The 23621-nt window shown below is 35.1% G+C and overlaps 1 protein-coding gene across 3 annotated transcripts in view; it reads left to right on the forward strand.

Moving 5' to 3' along the window:
- GABRG1 (gamma-aminobutyric acid type A receptor subunit gamma1) overlaps positions 1 to 23621 on the forward strand; it is an 83347-nt gene that overhangs the window by 53890 nt on the left and 5836 nt on the right. For 2 of the 3 annotated variants that reach the window (XM_002921754.4, XM_019802302.2), the window contains exons 4-8: positions 1120 to 1340; positions 2156 to 2238; positions 5974 to 6111; positions 6228 to 6380; positions 18113 to 18324. In XM_002921754.4, the coding sequence (XP_002921800.1) occupies positions 1120 to 1340; positions 2156 to 2238; positions 5974 to 6111; positions 6228 to 6380; positions 18113 to 18324 (807 nt within the window). The remainder of the gene's footprint in view (positions 1 to 1119; positions 1341 to 2155; positions 2239 to 5973; positions 6112 to 6227; positions 6381 to 18112; positions 18325 to 23621) is intronic. The other variant, XM_019802303.2, reaches the window with a different exon arrangement.

The following is a 23621-nucleotide window of genomic DNA, read 5'->3' on the forward strand; positions in this document are numbered from 1 at the left end:
GGGCATTATATCAGGAGTGAGCAACCAATCTCTCCCACCACACGTAACTCATATAATACCTCATATTTTTCAATTTACTCTTTTATTTGTCTCTTAATATCAAAGTTATACCCACACATATATATAATCACTTTCCTCAATAGCATTGATAATTATTGCATTCTTATCTTTAATTTTATTAAATCAATTTTAATGCTTATAATATGGCAGGCATTTTGTCAGGATACAAAGTTAAATAATACCTAATCACTTCCGCGAGGGTTCTCTCATAACCATACATTTTCCTAGTTACAGGCACTTGCTGATAATGGGCACAACCTGTGCTCTAATCCTAGCCCATCAGGCTCCACCAGGACCACCATTATATGTGGTTGCTGTGGATGTAGATTTGGGATTCAGCCTGTGGTGACTCAGTCTCCTTATCATCTGCTTATTTACCTCTGTGATGTGGGGAGAATTATTTTACTTCTGTATTGCTCAATAAATGTGATTTAAAAATAAAGATTATAGCAGTACCTATTTCACAGGGTTGCAATAAAGCTTTAATGACAGAATACATTCAAAACCCAATGTAGTGCTGCTTGACATGTTATACCCGCTTAATAGGGGTATTTGCATGTGTGATTGCTTTGAAATGTTTGAAAATGGTGGATCTACATAATTGTAATTAATTTTTTGGATGAAAGACAATATAAGGTCTTTTAGATAATTTGGTGAGTATTTGCATCTTGATTTTGTACTATTTGTGATTTTTTTTAGCTTCAGCCCCATGACAATATTACAAAAATTAATATAATTGTTAACATTAAGATAATTTGCTTTTATATTAAATGACTCTATCTCACATATTACAAAATCTTGAGCAAAATTTACAAAAAATTATAAAGCCACACTGGGAAGCAGTTATTACTAGAAATTTTGGATTTTATTTTACATGATTTCAGGTAAACAGTTAAAGAGGAAGGTTAAGATAATGGCATACATTTTTATTTGAAATGACTGAGTTTAAGGGCTATTTACTTACAGAAACTTTATAATATAAAAATGTAAACATCTGAAGGAAACATCTAAATAGTGACTTTACTATTATAGGTTGTTACCCTTCTTTTTATCTTTCAGGAATACACAATAGATATAATTTTTGCCCAAACCTGGTTTGACAGTCGTTTAAAATTCAACAGTACCATGAAAGTGCTTATGCTTAACAGTAATATGGTAGGAAAAATTTGGATTCCTGACACGTTCTTCAGAAACTCAAGAAAATCTGATGCACATTGGATAACAACTCCTAATCGTCTGCTTCGAATTTGGAATGATGGACGAGTTTTATATACTCTAAGGTAAAACTATTTTTAAAAATGTAGCTGTTCTAATTTATTTTCCATACTAATACTTGATCAACTCACAAATTTTCTTTTTTCAGTTTTACAAAGAAAGAAATACAGAGTTCCTTTCATATACTAAAATGGTGGTATATTTTGGAAACTTTCTTTTTTAAGTTCAGAGTAACTGGTATATGAAAGGGACTAAAAGCAAAGAAAAAAAAAACCCTCTTGATATCCCCCTCCTCTGAAATGTAAGATGGTGTGGTGTGACCATTATGTGTTTAAACTCATAATGCAAATGGCTGACAGAAATTTCTCTAGGAGCCAATCCTGCTATATAATTCAATAATGTACCAAAACATCCTTAAGAAGGATTAAATGAAGATTCAAATTTATTTAATTCATTGTCTGGAACATATCTTAACATATCAAGGGTCATACCAATCTTATTAAGAATCATCCTTAATGGAAAGAAATTCATGAAAATTTAAGAGAAAACAATCACCATGCTTAACCATATATACTCTGTTAGTTCTCTGTGTGTGTGTTTGTTGTGATCCTGAAGTGTAAATTTTTAACTGTAAACAGAAATTATACTGAAATGTATACAGTGGCAGCTTAGTTGGCTGGAGAGGAAAATGTTAGAATTTTCTTATTCACTTGTGAATGCTATATTATCACTTAAAACTTTGAGACATTACAATTATTATTATTTTCTAATACATCACTATCTGTTCTTGTAGGCCAAAATCATTCTTAAAAATTAGACAAAGGATTTTTAATGCTTGAAATTATTTATTATTTAATATTTATTTTTTTCATTTAAATAGATTGACAATTAATGCAGAATGTTATCTTCAGCTTCATAACTTTCCAATGGATGAACATTCCTGTCCACTGGAATTTTCAAGCTGTAAGTGACAAAATATGTGATAATTTCAAGAATTTTAGCTTCAGACTCTGTTTATTTAAAAGTGTAAAATAAAATGAAAGAAACTATGATTTATATAACTTTCAGAAGTGTGGATTATGTTCATTTCTCAGACAAAATAATTACAAATGATGTACTTTTCTTGCTTTTAAGTTAAAAAGTGACAAATGCATAGTAAATGTATGTTTTTAATTATATCATTGCTTACAAATTTTGGGTTTATCCAAGTGCCTTTTTCCTATTTTTGATTAAATAAAGTAGTCCTGAAGATAGGTTTGTGTTCAAATGTTTTAACAGTGCCATGAATAAAATATTGATTCAAATTTTATTCATCTCCCTGAGGCAAGATTTAACTTTATTACATTGGATTTTAAAATATGTTTCAAAGCTTGTTTTGGTGAATAATATTTACTACATGAATAGCAAATCTTTGAGAAGACTTTAATGAATTAGAAAAGCCAAGGTAGAAATAGGCTTATTTTATACAAAAGAAACATGGAAACACAGAGAAATGATTAGAGCTAAATAATTTGAATATAAAAAGTATTTTGTTCCAAGAAAATTATTATTATCTTTCTATAAGAATATCAATTTTATTTCATATTTATTAACATGTTTACATATATTTTTATAAAAACATTTTTCTAGATAATATATAATGAACAAGTCTTGAAAACATGTAAAATGAGTTTTAAAAATGTTATTGCCTATATCCACAAATCGTGTGCTCTTTTCCTTCTATTGAAACCTGACTTTTTTATATATCACATTCTAAAGTTTATTCACTGTAGATTTTATGTATTCACAGGTATTATCCTGCTTCTTCACTTACAAAATTCCCAAATATCTTTTATTGCTTTTGTTAATGATTTTGACTTTTCTTAATGATTTTTGTCTCATTAAAATGTCCTTTTAAATTTATAATCTATCTCACTGCTTTAATTTTCTAACATTAACTTCTCAATGAATAAAACAGCCAAATCATAACAAAGACTTGATTAATCCAAGCACTCAAGGAATAGTTGATATGCGAATATTTGAAATGTCGCAATTATTGTACTTCCCTCCTAGACACCATGATTAAATTCTTGGTATGATATCTCTTTGGCTTTGAATGTCATTGCTGGAAATTAATAATTTGTCCCTGTGAATGTAATTGGTTATCACTGACATAAACAATGGTAATCTTAGCTAACTTTTCAGGTATTCTACATGGGTTCCATAGAGAATTAAGGTTTCTGTTGGGTTTGGCCAGCAAACCCTGAGGCGGCAAATGAAAAGATTACTCCAGACACCTTAGTAGGAGAAAGGAGAGGCCTGGGGACCAGACGTTCTATCGGGGAAAGGCCCTGAGCCAAGCTTTGTCTCTACTTTTATTGATGTCTTAGTAATATATCAGGTGCAAGAGCAAAGGAAGGAGGAAAGTGTAACTTTAATGGTCAGGATAATAATATATGGGGCAGTGTGTGATAAGGGCAAGGAGGCAAGGAGTTCGTGAAGTACATGACTACCATAGGTGCCTGTGGTAAATTTTTCTTCAAAATTTAAACATTTACTCCTTAGATGAGAACCTTGAGACACAGTAAGAATCTGGCCATTTTCAGCCAAAAAACTTCAAAGGAGGCCCAGGGTTCCAGGCACTCCTCCTTTGCTTTTCAATTAGTCTCATCCAGGGAGGCATATACAAGTCAGAATTTGTCTATCCCAGCACTGTGAATTCCCACAGGTTTCTACACCTAATATTTCACAACAAATATATTAAAAAGATTTCAATACATCCCCCTTTTAAAAGTTAATGTCATGAAATCTAGAATAGTTAAGTAATAAGCTTACTATTTTTATTTGTGCCCACACTCCTATATTCTATATTGAGAATATTGAGAATATTACTATATTCTAGGGCAATGATAATAATAATTTTAAAAATTGCAAAATATGGAAAAGCAGGATGGTTAGAGCCCTATAGAACAAGAAAGAAGACATGAAAAAATAAAAGAGAGAACAGATTTTTAATAGGTTGATGGAAAAATGAGCTATTTCTTTGAATGAAGGATGAGGAGATCCTGGTACAAAGTGATAAAATGTTTGGGAAATTTTTAAAGTTGATAGTGAGTTCTGTTCCTATAATGTAGTAGACCAATTCTTCTGTTGAAAACAATTTAAAACTTTATGATATTAAAAATTTTCTCAAAAACATGTAAGTGAAATCACCAGGAAGGAATTAAAGCATAAAAAAAGAAGCCAGAAAGGTTTATTATAGTCACTTTGATCCAAGGACATTTGCCAAACAAGGTAAATTTAAGCTTTGACTTTGCCTTGTGGATTAGAGTTCTAATAGAACATAATTTCTACGTACACCTGGGTTACAAAGGCTGGACACTTAGGGTATCATAAAGAAGCACCCCCCATGTACACAAACACATACATATACATGTACACACACAACCACTAAAGTCTTAAAGAAAAGTTGCCTCTGCAATCAGCATACTAGGGTGAAGTAACTCCTTGAGAGGATATAATTACAAACCCACCCTCACATGAATTTGCAGCCCAAACTTCCTTCACTTGATTACTCCCAAAAGTCCTTGTGGATTTTTCTGACATGTGGCAGAAACAAAATTTTTTTTTGAAAGAATGCACCTCAATATTAAGCAACTTCCAAGATGAAAAAGACATTTTCAACACAAATAACTAAAAAAGATCTAGTATTCAGGGTTTATAACTAATTCAGACCAAAAAAGAGAGAGAGAGAGAAAAAACCCCATAAAGGAACAGGTGATTCAACAAGCAATTCTCCAAAGAAGAAACCTAAGAATCTAATAAACATATGAAAAAATTACTAGGTTTCATTTATAACCAGGAAAATGTGAAATAAAATATGCTTACAAATCAATAAAAATAGACTGTCTACATCAAGTTAAATGAGAATATGGATCCAAGTATATTTCCATACTCTGGCTGGTGAGAGAATTTATTGGTATATTCTTTATGAAAAGAAGATTGGTACTGTCTCATAAAGTAGAAATTATATGCAATCCATGACCCCAGCTATTCCACACTTAGGTATATATCCCAGAGAAACTTGCATATATGTATTTTGTGAGGCATGTATAGTATTGTTACTAGTAGCAATGTTACTAATGATCAACAAGAAACATTATAGGTGTTTACAACAGTAAAATAGATAAATATCAGTACATCTTTACAATGGAACAAATTTACTAAAGCTACATACATTAGCATGGATGACTATTACAAATATCATATCAAAAGAAGTAAAATATACAGTAATGGATCTAGTATGGCAACAATCAAGAAGAATTCAAAAAGAACCTAAAATAAGCTATATGTTTCAGAAATGCATATCAGAAAATCTATAACAAAAACATAAGGGAAGGATTATCACAGAAATCAAGTTAATGGTTACCTCTATTTTTGAAAGGGAATACGATATCGGGGTGGACACATGAGTTTTCCTAGACACAAGCATGATTCTATTTCTTGATTTAAGTGGAGTTAACTGGATATCACTATTTAATCATTACATGATTACTTTTAAACTATACACATATATTTTATGCCATGTTTTCTATATTTGACATACCTATAATACAAAAATGAATTTCAAAGAACTTGTCTTGGAATGATGTTGGTATTAAAATAGTAACAGATTTGAATCTTGCTAATCTATTTATTTTTATTTTAATTTTTATCTAGATGGGTACCCTAAAAATGAAATTGAGTATAAGTGGAAAAAACCTTCTGTAGAAGTGGCCGATCCTAAATACTGGAGATTATATCAGTTTGCATTTGTAGGGTTACGGAACTCAACTGAAATTTCTCACACAATCTCTGGTAAGAAGGAACAGTGAATGATGCTAGCATCATATGGCTTTGTATTTAAATCTATAGGTTGGAATCCATACTTTTATATATTTTAATAGCAAAAATAAAACTCTTTTTTCTTCCAGGGGATTATATTATTATGACCATTTTTTTTGACCTGAGCAGACGAATGGGATATTTCACTATTCAAACCTACATTCCATGTATTCTGACAGTTGTTCTTTCTTGGGTGTCTTTTTGGATCAATAAAGATGCAGTACCTGCAAGAACATCACTTGGTATGATATGAATATTATGCTATAGTATCATAGGACTGTTAAAATTTTATAGCTTATAATGTATAGTATTTTATAGTTAAATATATTAGTTTATAGTTGAATATATTAGACTATTACTCTACATTACAATCAAGCAAAAATTTAAAACTACTCTAATGCTTTATAAATTTTTAAACTACTCCAGTGCTTTATAAAATGTTGAAATGAATATGACAAACAAGTAGGAAATAGAATCACAAAGAATTTAAAATTTCAGAATTAAAAAAATTTTTCCTGCTAATAAAGTTCGAATGAAACATAAATATTCAGCAGGAATTAATAAACGAAAATCATATAATCCCTGAGTCTCAATTTGTTTTATATTTTTAATCACTGTTCATCAAGATTTTATTTTAATTTTTTAGCTGAATCACTGATAGCCAACATTTATTGACCTATGTGTGTTTAGAAGGCTTTGAAATCCCCTGCTCTTACAATGGTGCTAATCAACAGTGAACTTTTCTAAAGGGCAAGTCACTGAAAGGGACAAGAAACTTCTGGGCTTCTGTAATCTATAAAATGTGTAATTAGTCTATGAATATTTTGAGAGTTGCCTGTACAATAACCCTGATTAAAAGGGTAATTTGTAATTCATACTCGAAAAAATAGACTTTTGGTTTCTTTCTTTAGCAATCAATTGCAATAATCAAAATCATAAGAAAATGTGTCTAATTACTGTACATTTGTTTAAAAGAAAATAACATCCATTTATGTATTGATATACAAAGACAATTTATTGATCAATTTCATTCCCAAAATCAGTGCAAGACAGGAATCACTCTACTGATAATTGTGTCTTAAAAAATATAAAGTTGAGACAGTCTATTTTCATGTGCTTTCTGTGATAGCTGGTGAATAACCTCATTTAATAAATACAGTAAAATGCAAATGACATAAAAATGGAAAGATAAAACCTGATGCACCCACCTCTATACTTGGAAAAAGTAGTCCCCTTGGGAGTCTAAAAAGAAATGTACATAGAGCCAATTGATCAAATGTATTCAATACCTGAGTTTTGTTTCCTATCTAAACTATTATTATTATTTCAAATTATTTTATGTTCTAAAGTAAACAAACTATTTCAGATTCTTTGTATGCTACCATGAGTAGGACTTAAATATTACATTTTTATTTTTAAACAGTATTCTCATATATTTCCCAAAGAGAATTTGAATGGATTATTCCTACCATGATATTTGTATGAAGCCGTTTAAAAACCATGCCATAGTCTCATCAAAGGGAATATAGCCAATTGTGGAATTGTGTTGTTACATGAATTCATATTTTTTAATATTAGCATATCGACTATAAAGATAATCCATAGCCACATCTAACTTGAAGAATATCTCTTATAATTGTGGTCCCTATGTATTTGGAGCTCAAGATTTTTTTTAAACAAGTATATGCACATAAATACATATATACATACGTACGTACATACATGTCATTGAAGTACAATTTCCTGAGCTTATTTATTCCACGTTGTGCTTTAGCAAACATTTACCAAATGCTTTTCTATGAAACAGGTAGTGTTCTAAGTGCTTAAGTGTTAACAGTGAACGGTTGCTATAAAATCCCCATGTTCATAGCATTTATGTTTTAGTGGGGTGTGCAGGTAATGTACAAATATAAAGAGCATATAATGTCAGTAATAAAAGCTATGGAGAGAAAGCAAAATCAATGGCAAGAGAATTGCAGGGAATATGCGTAAATATGATGTTTGCTATTTTATCCTGTGGAGTCAGGCTATACCTCTTTGAGGAGGTAGCAGAGACCCACTGAAGCCTGGGAGCTAGCCTGTTGGATATGTGGTAGAAAGATAGGACAGAGGGAGAACCAGTAGGTCCTAAAGTGGGATCTTCTTTTCTATCATGCTTGAAGGTCATAAAAAAGACAACTATGGCTAGAACTGACTAAAAAGTGGTAGAAAATGAGATTGGAGATATGGCCAATAGTTAGATCATGTAGGTTTAGTAGGTCACTTTACAGACTTTGGATTTTATTCTCAATCTGACTTGTAGGATTTTGAGCAGGAAATATCAATGCATCTGCTTAATAACCCAAATATTTTCTTATTATCATGGATTCAAAGATATTTTAATAAGAAATCCACTTATTTTTAAGCTAAACACTGTGATGATATGTACTAAATTAAAGAAATAATTGTCCGAAAGCTAAGTTCTGCTGTAGTTTTCATTGCTTTACAAATAGAAATGTAATAGCATTTTAGTAAAGTGAAATTTAATGCAGTCATTGATATTGAAATCAAAACACACATTGTCTTTAAGGGTTTTTCTAGTAAATTGGGATGCAAGTATGGAAGGCAGGAATACATTTGGAAATCTGCCTTTGTGTGAGTGTGGCAATGTAATGACTTAGTAAGTTACCAGAAAAAAAATGCATAAGGTGAGGAAGAAGAAAGACTTGTTCATTCATGGAAATAATTTAGCATTTATCATATGCCTAGCCTTTATAGTTTTGGCTTAAAAATAATTGAAGCATTATCTACTCCAGTGCCGTCCATGTTGCAGCAAATTTTGAGAAATCGTTCTTTTTGACAGCTGAGTAATATTCCATTGTATATATGAACCACAACTTCTTAATCCAGTCATCTGTTGAAGGGCATCTGGGCTCCTTCCACAATTTAGCTATTGTGGACAAAGCTGCTATGAACATTGGGGTGCATATGGCCCTTCTCTTCACTATGTCTGTATCTTTGGGGTAAAATGCTAAGTGAAATAAGTCAAACAGAGAAAGACAATTATCATATGGTTTCTCTCATCTATGGAACATAAGAACTAGGAAGACTGGTAGGAGAAGAAAGGGATAAAGAAGGGGGGGTAATCAGAAGGGGGAATGAAGCATGAGAGACTATGGACTCTGAGAAACAAACTGAGGGCTTCGGGGGGGGGAATGGGATAGGCTGGTGATGGGTAGTAAGGAGGACACGTATTGCATGGTGCACTGGGTGTTATATGCAACTAATGAATCATCGAACTTTACATCAAAAACCAGGGATGTACTGTATGGTGACTAACATAATAAAAAAACATAAAAAAAATAATTGAAGCAAAAATTGTGAGGAATAATAAGAGAAAAAAGAAATCTGTAATCATATTTGGATATTTTAACATCCTTTCTCACTCAATGATAGAACAAGTTCATGGAAGAAAATCAATGAAAATGTTGAAAATCTGAATGAAATTATCAACTACTTGATCTGATTGATATTTATAGAAGACTACATCTAACTATAGAATATACCAAATTTTCAAGTGCATATGTAACATTAACCCAGATTTCAATAAAATTTAAAAGACCAAAATTTTCCAGAGCATATTTTCTGACCAAAATGGAAGTATTTAAGAATTAATATAAATAGAGGCACCAGGGTGGCTCAGTCGGTTGAGTGTCCAACTACTGATTTTGGCTTAGGTCATGATCTCAGGATTGTGGGACCTAGCCTTTGGGATTTTCCTATGCCTCTCTCTCTCTCCCTCCATCTTTCTAAAAAAAAAATTTAAAAAATATAAATAGTATAGATAATAATGGCCTTATCTATTTGGAAATTTAAAAATGACCTTTTAGACAGCCCTTGGGTCAAAACAGGAATTAGAATATATTTCAAATTAAATTTTAATTAGAATTTAACATATAAATAATTGTGAGATACAACTAAAGCATTGCTTAGAGGGGAAGTTATAGCTTTACAATGCTAATATTAGAAAGGAAGATATAAAATCAATATTCTAAGTATCCACCTTAAGAACTAATAAATAAAATAAATATGTATAAATGTATTATAAGTACTAAGCAGGATATTGCTATGTCAGTTTTTTAGATGAAAGTCACAAAAGAGTTAAGAAACTTCTTTTTTAATAATTTTTATTTTGTTATATTAGTCACCATACAGTAGATCCTCAGTTTTTGATAAAATGTTCCATGATTCATTATTTGCATATAACACCCCATGAACCATGCAATATGTGCCCTCCTTAATACCCATCACCGGCCTATCCAATTCCCCACCCCTCTTGCCTATCAAGCCCTCAGTTTGTTTCCCAGAGTCCACAGTCTCTTGTGGTTCATTCCCCCTTCTGTTTACCCCCATTCATTCTTCCCTTCCTTCTCCTACCAATCTTCCTGCTATGTCTTATGTTCCAAAAATGAGTGAAACCATATGATAATTGTCTTTCTCTGCTTGACTTATTTCACTTAGCATAATCTCCTCCAGTCCCATCCATGTTGCTGCAAATGTTGTGTAATCGTTCTTTCTGATGGCTGAGTAATATTCCATTGTATATATGGACCACATCTTCTTAATCCAGTCATCTGTTGAAGGGCATCTCAGCTCCTTTCATAATTTAGCTATTGTGGACAATGCTGCTATGAACATTGGGGTGCATATGGCCCTTCCCTTCACTACGTCGTATCTTTTGGGGTAAATACCCAGTAGTGCAATTGTTGGATCATAGGGAAGTTCAATTTTTAACTTTTTAAGGGACCTCAACACTGTTTTCCAGAGTGGATGTACAAACATGCATTCCCACCGACAGTGTAAGAGGGATCCTCTATTTCCACATCCTCTCCAACATTTGTTGTTTCCTGCCTTGTCCATTTTTGCCATTCTAATTGGTGTAAGGTGGTATCTCAAGGTGGTTTTGATTTGAATTTCCCTGATGGCTAAAGATTTTCAACATTTTTTCATGTGTCTGTTAGCCATTTGTATGTCTTCATTGGAAAAGTGTCTGTTCATATCTTCTGTCCATTTTTTGATTTGATTATTTGTTTCTCGTGTATTGAGTTTGAGAGGTTCTTTGTAGATCTTGGATACTAGTCTTTTATCTGTAGTGTCATTTGCAAATATCTTCTCCAATTCCGTGGGCTGCCTCTTAGTTTTTTGACTGCTTCCTTGGCTGTGCAGAAGCTTTTTATCTTGATGATTCCCACAAGTTCATTTTATCTTTTATTTCTCTTGCTTTTGGAGATGTGTCATGAAATAAGTTGCTGTGGCCGATGTCAAAGAGGTTGCAGCCTATGTTCTCCTCTAGGATTTTGATGGATTCCTGTCTCACATCAAGGTCTTTCAACCATTTGGAGTTTATCTTTGTATATGGTGTGATAGAGTGGTCAAGTTTCATTCTTTTGCATATAGCTGTCCAATTTTCCCAGCACCATTTATTGAAGAGACGGTCTTTTTTCCACCGGATGTTTTTTCCTGCTTTGTCAAAAATTAGTTGCCCAAAGAGCCAAGGGTCCATTTCTGGGTTCTCTATTCTGTTCCACTGGTCTATGTGTCTATTTTTCTGCCAGTACCATGCTGTCTTTGTGATCACAGCTTTGTAGTATAGCTTGAAATCCGGCAACGTGATACCCCGAGCTTTCTTTTTCCTTTTCAACAATTTCTTGGCAATTCAGGCCCTCTTCTGGTTCCACACAAATTTGAGGGCTGTTTGTTCTAGTTCTTTGAAAATTGTCATTGGCATTTTGATTGGGATGGCATTGAAAGTGTAGATTGCTCAGGGTTGCATAGACATTTTAACTATGTTTATTCTTATGATCCATGAGCATGGAATATTTTTCCATCTTTTTGTGTATTCTTCAGTGTCTTTCAAGAGTGATTTGTAGTTTCTAGAATATAGATCCTTTACGTCTCTGGTTAAGTTAATTCCAAGATAACGTATAATTTTTGGTGCTATTGTAATTGGAATGGATTTTCTAATTTCTCTTTCTTCAGTCTCATTGTTCGTGTATATAAATGCAACTGATTTCTGAGCATTGATTTTGATCCCGCCACATTACTGAATTGCTCTATAACTTCTAGTAGTTTGGGGGTGGAGTCTTTTGGGTTTTCTATATAGAGTATCATGTCATCTGTGAAGAAAGACAGTTTGACCTCTTCTTTGCCCATTTGGGTACCTTTTATCCCTTTTTGTTGTCTGATTGCTGTTTCAAGGACTTGTAGTACTATGTTGAATAATAATGGCGAGAGTGGGCATCCTTGTCGTGTTCTTGATTTTACAGGAAAGTCTTGAAGCTTTTCCCCGTTGAGAATGGTATCGCCTTAGGCTTTTCATAATGGTTTTTATGAGACTGAGGAATGTACCCTCTATCCCTACATTCTGAAGGGTTTTAATCAGGAAAGGATGATGTATTTTGTCAAAGGCTTTTTCTGCATCAATTGAGAGGGTCATATGGTTCTTGACTCTTTTCTTGGTGATATGATCTACCACACTGATCGATTTGTGAATGTTGAACCACCTTTGCCTCCCAGGGATGAATCCCACTTGGTCATGATGGATAATCCTTTTAATATACTCTTGGATCCTATTAGCTAGGATCTTGTTGAGAATTTTGGCATCCATATTGATCAGGGAAATCGGTCTGTAATTCTCCTTTTTGATGGGGTCTTTGCCTGGTTTTGGGTTCGAGGTAATACTGGCCTCATAGAATGAGTTTGGTAGTTTTCCTTCTGTTTCTATTTTTTGAAATAGCTTCAGGAGAATAGGTAATATTTCTTCTTTGAATGTTTAGTAGAATTCCCTGGGGAGTCCGTTAGGCCCTGGACTCTTGTTTTTGGGGAGGTTTTTGATCACTGCTTCAATCTCTTCATAATTAATCGGTCTGTTTAAAAAATCAATTTCTTCCTGTTTCAGTCTTGGTAGTTTATAGGTTTACAGGAAGGCATCTATTTCTTCCAGGTTGTTTAATTTATAGGCATAAAGCTGTTGATAAAAGTTTCTAATGATCCTTCCTATTTCATTGGTGCTGGTCATGATCTCTCCCCTTTCATTCATAATTTTATTAATTTGGGTACTTTCTCTATTCTTTTGAATATGTCTGGCCAGTGGCTTATTGATCTTCTTTATTCTTTCAAAGAACCAGCTTCTAGTTCTGTTAATCTGCTCTACGGTGCTCCTGGTTTCTAATTCATTGATCTCTGCTCTAATCTTGATCACCTGCCTTCTCGTGCATGGGTTAGGCCTGTTTTTCTGTTCCAGCTCACCCTTCTTGCAGTGAGAATATAAAAACCGCATTTTAGGTTTTTCTATTCTTTTGAGTGAGGCTTGGATGGCTATGTATTTTCCCCTTAGGACCGCCTTTGCAGTGTCCCATAGGTTTTGGACCGATGTGTTTTCATTTTCATTTTTCTCCAAAAATTGTTTAAACTGATTTTTAATTTCCTGGTTTACCCAATCATTCTTGAGCAGGATGGTTCTTAGTTTCCCAGTGTTTGAGTTTCTTCCAAATTTTCCCTTGTGATTGAGTTCCAGTTTCAAAGCATTGTGGTCTGAGAATATGCAGGGAATAATCTCAGTCTTTTGGTATCAGTTGGGACCTGGTTTGTGACCCATATATGGTCTATTCTGGAGAAAGTTCCATGTGCATGCAAAAAGAATGAATTTTCTGTTGTTCTGGGGTGTAGTGTCCTATATATATATGTATGAGGTCCAGCTGGTCCAGTATGTCATTCAATGCTCTTGTTTCTTTGTGATTTTCTGCTTAGGTGATCTGTCTATTGTTGAGAGTGGAGTGTTGAGGTCTCCTACTATTAACATAGTATTATCTATATGTCTCTTTATTCTGGTTAAGAGTTGGCTTGTGTATCTAGCTGCTCCCCTGTTGGGGGTATAGATATTTATAATTGTCATATCCACTTGTTGGATACATTCTTTAAGAATAATATAGTGTCCTTCTGTACCTCTAACAACAGTCTTTTGTTTAAAATCTAATCTGTCTGATATGACAATTGCTACCTCAGCTTTCTTTTGAGGTCCATTGGCATGAAAAATGGTTTTCCATCCCTTCACTTTCAGTCTGGATGTATCTTTAGTTTCAAAATGAGTCTCTTGTTGGCAGCAAATGGATGGGTCATGTCTTTTTATCCAATCTGCAACCCTGTGGCATTTTATGGGAGCATTTAGGCCATTCACATTGAGAGTGATTATTGAAAGTTATGATTTTAATGATGTCATGTTGCCTGTGAAGTCTTTGTTTCTATAGATTGTAAATTTCTGTTCTGTATCACTCTTGGGGCCTTTTTACTTTTATAGAACCCCTCTTAATATCTCACGTACAGCTGACTTGGTGGTTATGAATTCCTTCAGTTTCTGTCGATCCTGGAAGGTCCTTATCTCTCCATCAATTCTGAATGACAGCCTTGCTGGATAAAGGATCCTTGGCTGCATGTTCTTCTCAGCTAGAGCTTTGAAAATACCCTGCCAACCCTTCCTGGCCTGCCAGGTCTGTGTAGACAGGTCTGACAGTATTCTGATATTTTTCCCTCTTAACTTTCTCTTCTACCATTCCATCCTCCATTCACTGATTCGTTCTTCTGCCTCATTTACCCTGGCCGTCAGAGCATCTAGTTTAGACTGCATTTGATTCATAGCATTTTAAATTTCTGCCAGATTTGCTCTCATTTCTTCCCTTAGAGATTCTATATTCTCGTTAATATTTTCGTTAATATTTTTTTCAAGCCTACACATCATCTTGACCATTGTTACTCTGAATTCCATTTCTGACAATTTGGTTATATCCATATCCATCAGTTCTGTGGCAGAGGCCACACACTCATTATCTTTTTTTTTTTTTTTCCTGGGGGGGATTTCTCCTCCTTGTCATTCTGATGAGGAGAGGTTGCGGGGATGCCCAGAGCCCAAATTATTGACCAGGACCCAGGCAGTGTGCACTTGTTCTATAGGAACCTTAGGGATGTGGTCTTCTTAATTTTTCAGCCTCCCTTCTGGGGGAGGGGGCCTGCCGTGCTGATACTCAGGCAACCCTGTTTGGGTAGAGTCACCCTGTCCCCTGCAAGGGGGGATGGGGATTGGCACAAAGTGAGCTGGTATTTCCGGGCTTTTGTTCTCTGGCGGCTTTCCCTGGCAGTTTTCTGTGACTTTTCTGAGTCAGAGCAGCAGTGGCCGTATCCTAGCCTCTGTCTCAGAACAGAGAGATTGCAGTCTGCTCTCCACTGAGCTGTCCTGACCACTTTAACTCTGTTTCTGTCAGTGCTGCTAAAAACCCTGCAGCATCCTGGGTTGTGAGCCCCACAGCCGCTCTACCAGCCCTCACTTCCAGGGCTGGCATTTCTCTGTCCTTTTTGTTTCTAATGCCGCCAGCCACCCCCAGCTTCCGCGTGCGCTCCCGGGCTCCCTGTTTCAGTGTGGTTCACGCGCACTCCGGGGTGCTGGTTTTTAGTCTGGTCGCGCACGCGCTCCCGAGCTCCCGGTATCAGTCTGGTTCCAGTGAGCACTCCAGAGCTCTGGTTTTCAGTCTAGTTGTGTGCGTGCTCCCGAGCTCTTGGTTTCAGTCTAGTTTGAGTGTGTGCTCCGGAGCTCTAGTTTTCAGTCTGGTAACACGTGTGTTCCCAGGCTCACAGTCTCAGTCTGCTCTCTCATGGGTGCCAGTCCGCAAGTCTGGCCCGCTCCCCAGTGCAAGTGGCTACTGCTTTCTGGTGCCCAAGCACGGCGCTTCCCTCCTCCTTCCATTTATCTTCTGATATTTGTGTGCGGATTCATGGCTCCCCGCTTCGTACCTCAATATTCAGCGCTGGAGATGTTCATTTGTAGAGATCCAGATGTATCTTCCTGCATTTCAGGCTGATTCCATGGTTTTGCAGGATGGTCTGGTAGATACCCAGTTTGACTCGGGGACCAGCTGAGAAAGGGGTCCCCTACTCCTCTGCCATCTTTTCTCCTCCTTCCTAAGAAACTTCTTTAAGGTCACAGGGCTAATACATGGAAGAGTCAGAATTTGAACCTAAATTTGCCACCATAACTCCCAATCTATCATACCCCTGTCTTTACTTTTTTTTTCAATCCTAAGTGATGATAAAAGTAAAAAGAGGGATGTATAAGAGAAATTATTAGGGCATGTTTCAAAGGAGACATGAGGGGTAAATGTGGTATTGCCCTTAGTATATCAAAAAGACCCTTTCTATTTTTTTTTTTATCACAGATGTTGCTGCTGTATAATAATTGGCCACATTAAGAAGATTTTGGCATTACATTAAGTACTCTTTGGAGAGTACATAATTCCACTCATGGGGCCATATTTGGTGGACATAGAATGAGAATTATAGCAGGTTAGGTAAGGAAAGATACGGCATGTACAGCTGTGAGGTAGGGGTGTCAAGATTAGCAGTTCCAAGAACCATAGGAAAATCAAGACTAAAGAAAAACAGACATACACAGAGATACATACACAAGGCTGAGGCCCCAGGATATACCTAATTTTATGTGCTGAACTCTGTAAAATATGAAGATTTTCTCTGTGCTTTTTGAGTATTCCATTGATATAATCTTGCCATGTTTTTTGCTTAAACTTTGAGATTAAAAAAGCCTTAATTCAAGTTATTGTTTGAGAAAACACTGTACTAATTTGGATTAATTTTAACTGTGTGTGGCAGAAAACCTCAAATCACTGTAGCCTAAATTAGGTATAAGAGTATTTTGTTTTTCATATGAGAATCCCAGAGGTCAAAGGGTGACTGCAGTGTGAGGGGCTCAGGCTCCCTCTGGTTCTCTGCTGTGCTGTGGATGAATTTAATTTAATTCTCATGTGAGAATCCCAGTAGTCAAAAGGTGACTGCAGTGTGAGGGGCTCAGGCTCCCTCTGGTTCTCTGCTGTGCTGTGGATTATTTTAATTCTCATGATGATGTAATGTTCTATGATGGCTGTTGGTGCTCTGGCCATTACGTTCCAGCAGAAAACTATGAGGAAGAAGGAAAGACATGCATTTTCTGTCTCTCTAATGTCATCTTTTATTTTTATGGAAATACAATTGATATTATATTGGTTCTAGGAGTATAGTTTAATGATTCAGTATTTGTATTGCAAAATGATCACCACCGTAAGTCCAGTTAACATACATAGTCACAAAATTTATTTTCTTGTGATGAGAACCTTGGAGATCTACTCTCAGTAAGTTTTAAATATACAACACAGTCTTATTAACTATAATCAACATGCTTTTTGCATTATATCCCTATGACTTATTTATTTTACAATTAGAAATTTGAAACTTTTTTATTTTTTATTTTTTAAAATTTTTTATGTATTTTTTTTAATTTTATTTATTTATTTGACAGAGATAGAGACAGCCAGCAAGAGAGGGAACACAAGCAGGGGGAGTGGGAGAGGAAGAAGCAGGCTTATAGCGGAGGAGCCTGATGTGGGGCTTGATCCCATAATGCCGGGATCATGCCCTGAGCCGAAGGCAGATGCTTAACCGCAGTGCCACCCAGGCGCCCTGGAAATTTGAAACTTTTGACTCCCTTTTTGCATTGTTAATGCTGTCTCTGGACATTGTTAACACCCTTGACTTAATACTCCTTGGCTAGATCACAGCCTGTGTCCACACATAGCTGAGAGAGGTGGCAAAGAAGTTCTTCTATGCAGCCTCATGCCAGCTAAAAATTGGACAGTCTCTTGCTATGGAGGAATGGGAGCGGGGGTGTGGGGAGTCAGCTATTTGTAGTCCACAAATTTAGATGATTAAAACTCATTACAGACACAAAGAGTACATTGAATGTAATGTAGCTATGGTTACTGGTCATTTTTTTCCTGTAAATCACGAATAATCATATCTTTTTATTTCTATTGTTTCTTTCTGCTCCCAACATTGCCAAATCATATGGAAGAATAAAAATGGGGTGCTATTTCTTATCTTGTATTTTCCACTTCCACAGGTATCACTACAGTTCTGACTATGACAACTCTGAGCACAATCGCCAGGAAGTCATTACCTAAGGTTTCTTATGTGACTGCGATGGATCTCTTTGTTTCTGTTTGTTTCATTTTTGTTTTTGCAGCCTTGATGGAATATGGCACCTTGCATTATTTTACCAGCAACAAAAAAGGAAATACTACTAGAGACAGAAAGCTAAAGAATAAAAGCTCGGTATGTTAAAAATCTCTATTGTTATAAACAGCAACTTACTACTAGAGATACTGTTTTGAATACTCATGTTATACTTGCTTAGACTAACAGGGATTCTTGAGGTACTCTAACAAAAGCCAAATACCATTAAGATGAAACTGGAGGTTTCAATGACTGTTAGGTCATTGCCCACCAGGAAAAATATATTAATAGTTCCCCTTAGAAAAGATTCTTGGATCCCCCTTATAAAGAGCAGTTTCTTATGCTGTGAATTTTCCTCAAGTGGTAGATTCTTTGTACCTAAAAAATTATTTAAGATCTCCCTTCGATTCTTTTTTTGCTGTTGTTGTTAAGATTTGGGTAATAACAACAGGTGGCCCACAAAATTACTTCATTTTTAGAGATAAAGAACCCTCTTTAATGTTAGTATTCAGCTGTGTTTAAAAGTCATAGCTAAAAAGTTGTTTTGGTTTGTGTATATTTTTGTGCTCTTACTCTCCCTTCCCTGTCATATATTTACCTCAACATATGTAACATCAAATTGATATATTAGAATTGGTTCTATTTATTCTAAGGTACTTAAGTGTTGGATGATTGGCTATAAATTCTTATTATAATGGCAATTACAACAACCTCAAAATAATATCCAGCACTTACTGAGTATGCCAGATTTCATCTATGCTCCTAGGAGTACAAGTTCAGTAGTTTGCACAAGGACAGCCTGTGTAAGTGAAAAATCCAAGACTCATACCCAGGTCTTTTTTGGTGCCAGAGCAGAAGCCTGTAATCCTTCCTTTAAATTTCTGTTCTCATAGGACTCAGAAAAGCAAACATTTGTTTCTCCAATATTGACCAAAAAGGCACTTTATTGCTGATTCTAGTAAATGTTTTCAAAGCAGATTTGTTCCCAAATACCTAAATAAATGAGAACTATATACAACAGCTATGCTTGAATGGCAAGCTTGTAAGCCTACCATAGAGCGTATATAATGAGGCATGGAGTTTTCCATAGTATCTTCTAACTTAGTAAGTTCTAGGATGCAAGGCTTTTCATCCCTCTTCCCATTTGTCATTAATTTCTTTATAGAACTTTGACATATTTTTAAATTACATTTTACTGTTCATGTTATATTCCAAGGACCAAACCCTATGTGTATTTGCTTTCGGTTTCCCACAGTATTCCAAGACAGCAGAGCACATCGCTGGCAGTACACATTAGATAACTTGCATTACAGAATTAGCCTGTGACTTTCTCAATTTGACTTATTTTAGCTTATTGATGGGACATATTGTAGCCCCTGAAGGGACAAACCATCAGAAGGCAATGATGTCAATTTCAATATCCATTTGCTAAATTTTTAGGTAAAGAAAAATGCAGGTTTTTTACTATTTTCCTTTAATCAAAGCCAAATATCCTCTCTGGATTTTCCATTTCATTATTTACTCATCCATAGCTATGTTCAATTACTACTTTGAAAATTTTACTTCTGGAAATTGTAAATAAAATCAGGAAATGTATAATCTCACATAGATTGTCTAATTTCATTCTAAGAATATGTAATGCACATAATATTATTATATTATCAAAGACACTCAACCAAGTATCTACTCTGGGACTACAGCTAATCAGTTTGACTGTCACATTTACTCAGTAAGCTTAAACACTGGAGTGCATACCTTAAAATTATGATGTTTTTAAATCTTTCATTCGCCAAATATTTATTAAGGATACCCATGTCCTAAGCAATGTTCTACAATAATTATTTAAGAAAAAAAATCTATATTGAGTATTCAAAATTAAACATCAAGCCCAGGAGGCAAATAATAAAGATGGAAAACTATGGAATAAAAATTAAATAAGAGGTTTGAAACACTCAATTTCAAACATCAAAATTTAAATTGATATATACAACTGATTACCAGGGTACAAAAAAATATTTTCTTTAGAGCCAAAATAAAGTTCTATAGTCTTTCCTTTCTGCTCAGTTATGTGATTTATGAGTTCTTTTAATAGTAAAAGACATTTTGATTGAAAAACTGGGATCAGTAATCAAATCTGACTCCCTGCTTGGTTCAGTGTTCAGCCATCTGGTCTTGCTAATCAAGTAAATCAGAATGCACTTTTATGAAGAACAAACAGCTCTGCTTGTTGTCTCAAGTGCTCTATTTAATGGTTTGGTGGAGTCTGCTTTTCCTTCTGCTAGCCGAGACAAACACACAACCTAGACCTAGAACTCTTGCAGCATTTTGCTCTTACACCTTTTCCAATGTTTCTTTGTGGTTGTCCTTCTTTCTGTTCTTCTTCCTCTTCCTCTTCTTTTATTCCTTACCCCCAATCCTTTCCCTCCTCTTCCTCCTTCTTCCTCTCCTCCTCCTCTCTCTTTTTCTTCCTTCGATATCCACCCTTTCTTTCATAAGTTCAAAATTCTGAGTAGTTGAAAATCTAGCATTTCCCCCTTTTGTTCTCTAGATGACTTACAGCAGTAGTCAGGTCAGAAACAAAGACCTTGACTAGAGTCACTGAAAGATCAACATGTCTCTTATTAAGCAAAACCAGAATCACCTTCTCGAGGTCTGACTGCTTAACTGAGAATCCCAGAATATTCCAATTTATTTTAAAAAGAGATAATATTTGGATGTGTCCAAATTTAGATTTTTAGCTTCCATGAATCCTCTTAAAAAACATAAATGAATAAAAATGCTTTTTTACCTTATCTACATGTGATATATTAGGCCCTTTCTCTCCCTCTCTCCCTCACTCTCTCTGTCCCCCCCTTACCTCCCACCTTCCTTCCTTCCTTTGATCTTTCTTTCCATATCTTCCTTTCCTCTTTATTTTCTTACTGTGGATATCAACGACATTTTAATTTGGTCCATATTTCCATCCCATCTAATACATATTATTGTGTTTTTATTTATACTCATTAAGAATATGATTCAGGTGTATTTATGTCAATATCTATTTTTTTTTAAATCTAAGAAGTTAAGAATGTTGGAGCATGGAATCAAGACTCTGAAACAGATAAAGGTCATAGAAATGTAATTGTGCTAAACCACTCATTATTAACTAAAGAGTAGACATGTTAAAACTAGAATATACCTCCCATAGATGATTAGGAATCTCAGAAAACTATGTTATATATACCTATATCAGGGTCCTGTTTTGCCCATTTGAGGACAGACTGACATATATAATCTCTCAATTTGTTTAAAATGTACAATGATGGAAATTTATTTCACCAACCAATGACAAGGCACTTTGGAGAGAAAAAAACAATAGCATGTGTTTTTGCCTTCATAAATCTTTAAATCTAGTTATGGAAAAATATACTATACACAAAGTATAATACAAATTAAAATCAAAAGTAAGCAAAGGTACTATAGGGGAATCAGCTCAATTAGATGACTGGTTTCAAATACTTTTTCAAAAGCATAATATTTTCTAAAATTAATATAAATTAAAAAAAAAATTAGGGGCACCTGGGTGAATCAGTCAGTTAAGCATCTGCCTTTGGCTCAGGTCATGATCCCAGGGTCCTGGGATCAAGCCTCATGTCAGGCTATCCATTCACTGGGAGCCTGCTTCTCCCTCTCCCTCTGCCTACTGCTCCCTCTGCTTGTGTGCGCGCTCTCTCTCTGTCAAATAAATAAATAAAATATTTTTTTAAAACCATTTTATTTTTTACTTTTTTAAAAGACTTATTTATTTATCTGAGAGACAGAGAGAAAGGAAACATGGAGGGGGGAGGTGGAGGGAGAGAGAGAAGGGAAGCAGACTCCCTGCTGAGTGTGGAGCCTGACACAGGGCTCAGTTTCAAGATCCCAAGATCATGACCTGAACCAAAACCGAGTCAGATGCTTGACCAACTGAGCCACCCAGGTGCTCCAGTAAAAAACATTTTTAAAGGAGATGTTCATATTGAAATAGAGATAGGTACCACAAAGCCTGAGCTATGTGGTCTATCCCTTGCACTGAGGAGACCTTCAGACACAATGTGGTGCAGTCTGTGAAACACTGACTTAAGCACTTAACACTGAGAAGAGGCTATGTCAATGTGAGCCACAGTGGAGTGGGAGGGCTTCCTTTCATTTCAGGTGTAAATAATTCATTCAAAAAGCTGTAAACTAATTCTTTCAAAGGGGATTTGACAGAAAATTACAGAGATCATTGAAATAGTTCCTTGAAGAATAAGTTGCAAATTTCAGGAGAACAAATTAGGAAGAGCATTTAAGATAGAAAGAACCACATGAGCCAAGTTGAGTCTTACATATGAGAATAAAATACAGACTGTTATTTGTTCCAAGCTGTATTGTCCAATGCAGCAGCCATTAGCTATATATGGCTAGGTTGATTTAAATGAATTAAAATTAACCAAAATTTAAAATTCAGTATATTAGTATCATTAGTCACATTTCAAGTGCTCAATAGCTGCATGTGACCAGTAGTTACCATATTGGACTGTGCAGATCTAGAACATTTTTATCATTTTAGAAAGTTGTATTGGACAGTGGTGGTCTAGAAAATGGGAATCTTCAGAAAGAAAATAACCTAGGTTGAGGATAGGAAATGTTTATCGCCAAGTTGTAGAAAGTCTCCAGTATCATGGTAAAAACTTTACGTTCTGTCCTGTCAGCACTATTAAGCCTTGCATGTTTTTAAAAGCAAGATGGCATATTCAGGGGGCGCCTGGGTGACGCAGTCGTTAAGCGTCTGCATTCAGCTCAGGGCGCGATCCCGGCGTTCTGGGATTGAGCCCCACATAGGGCTCCTCTGCTAAGAGCCTGCTTCTTCCTTTCCCACTCCCCTGGCTTGTGTTCCCTCTCTCACTGCCTTTCTCTCTCTGTCAAATAAATAAATAAAATCTTTAAAAAAAAAAGATGGCATATTCATATCTATGTTTCTGAAGGATAATTAGGAGCAGAATAGAATATACAATTGAATGGCAAAAGAGGCGAGGAGATAAATTTGGAAACTATTGCAATAGCTCAAGAATATATTACTGAAGCAGGAACCAGGGTATTAGAGTGAAGATAATGTGTAGCAAAGTTTTTGTTTTGCCCACAATCCCCAACCTGCAGCCCCTTCTCTGCAAAGAAAAGATTTTATTTTCAGTTAGTTCATATATATATGAATAAACATTTGTCTACCTTTCAGAATACTAAAATAATGAAAAGCCATATCAATATAAAGTTTCACAAATTATAAATCTTTCCTGTAGCTATATTTGACAAAGTCTCCAGGAGGGATTATTTGATACTGATGAGCTGTGAAAAACAAAGTTATTTAAATAATTGTAAAGAGTTGGTGGATGTGGGAT

This window comes from Ailuropoda melanoleuca, chromosome 11, assembly GCF_002007445.2.
Source record: "Ailuropoda melanoleuca isolate Jingjing chromosome 11, ASM200744v2, whole genome shotgun sequence".
Taxonomy (NCBI): domain Eukaryota; kingdom Metazoa; phylum Chordata; class Mammalia; order Carnivora; family Ursidae; genus Ailuropoda; species Ailuropoda melanoleuca.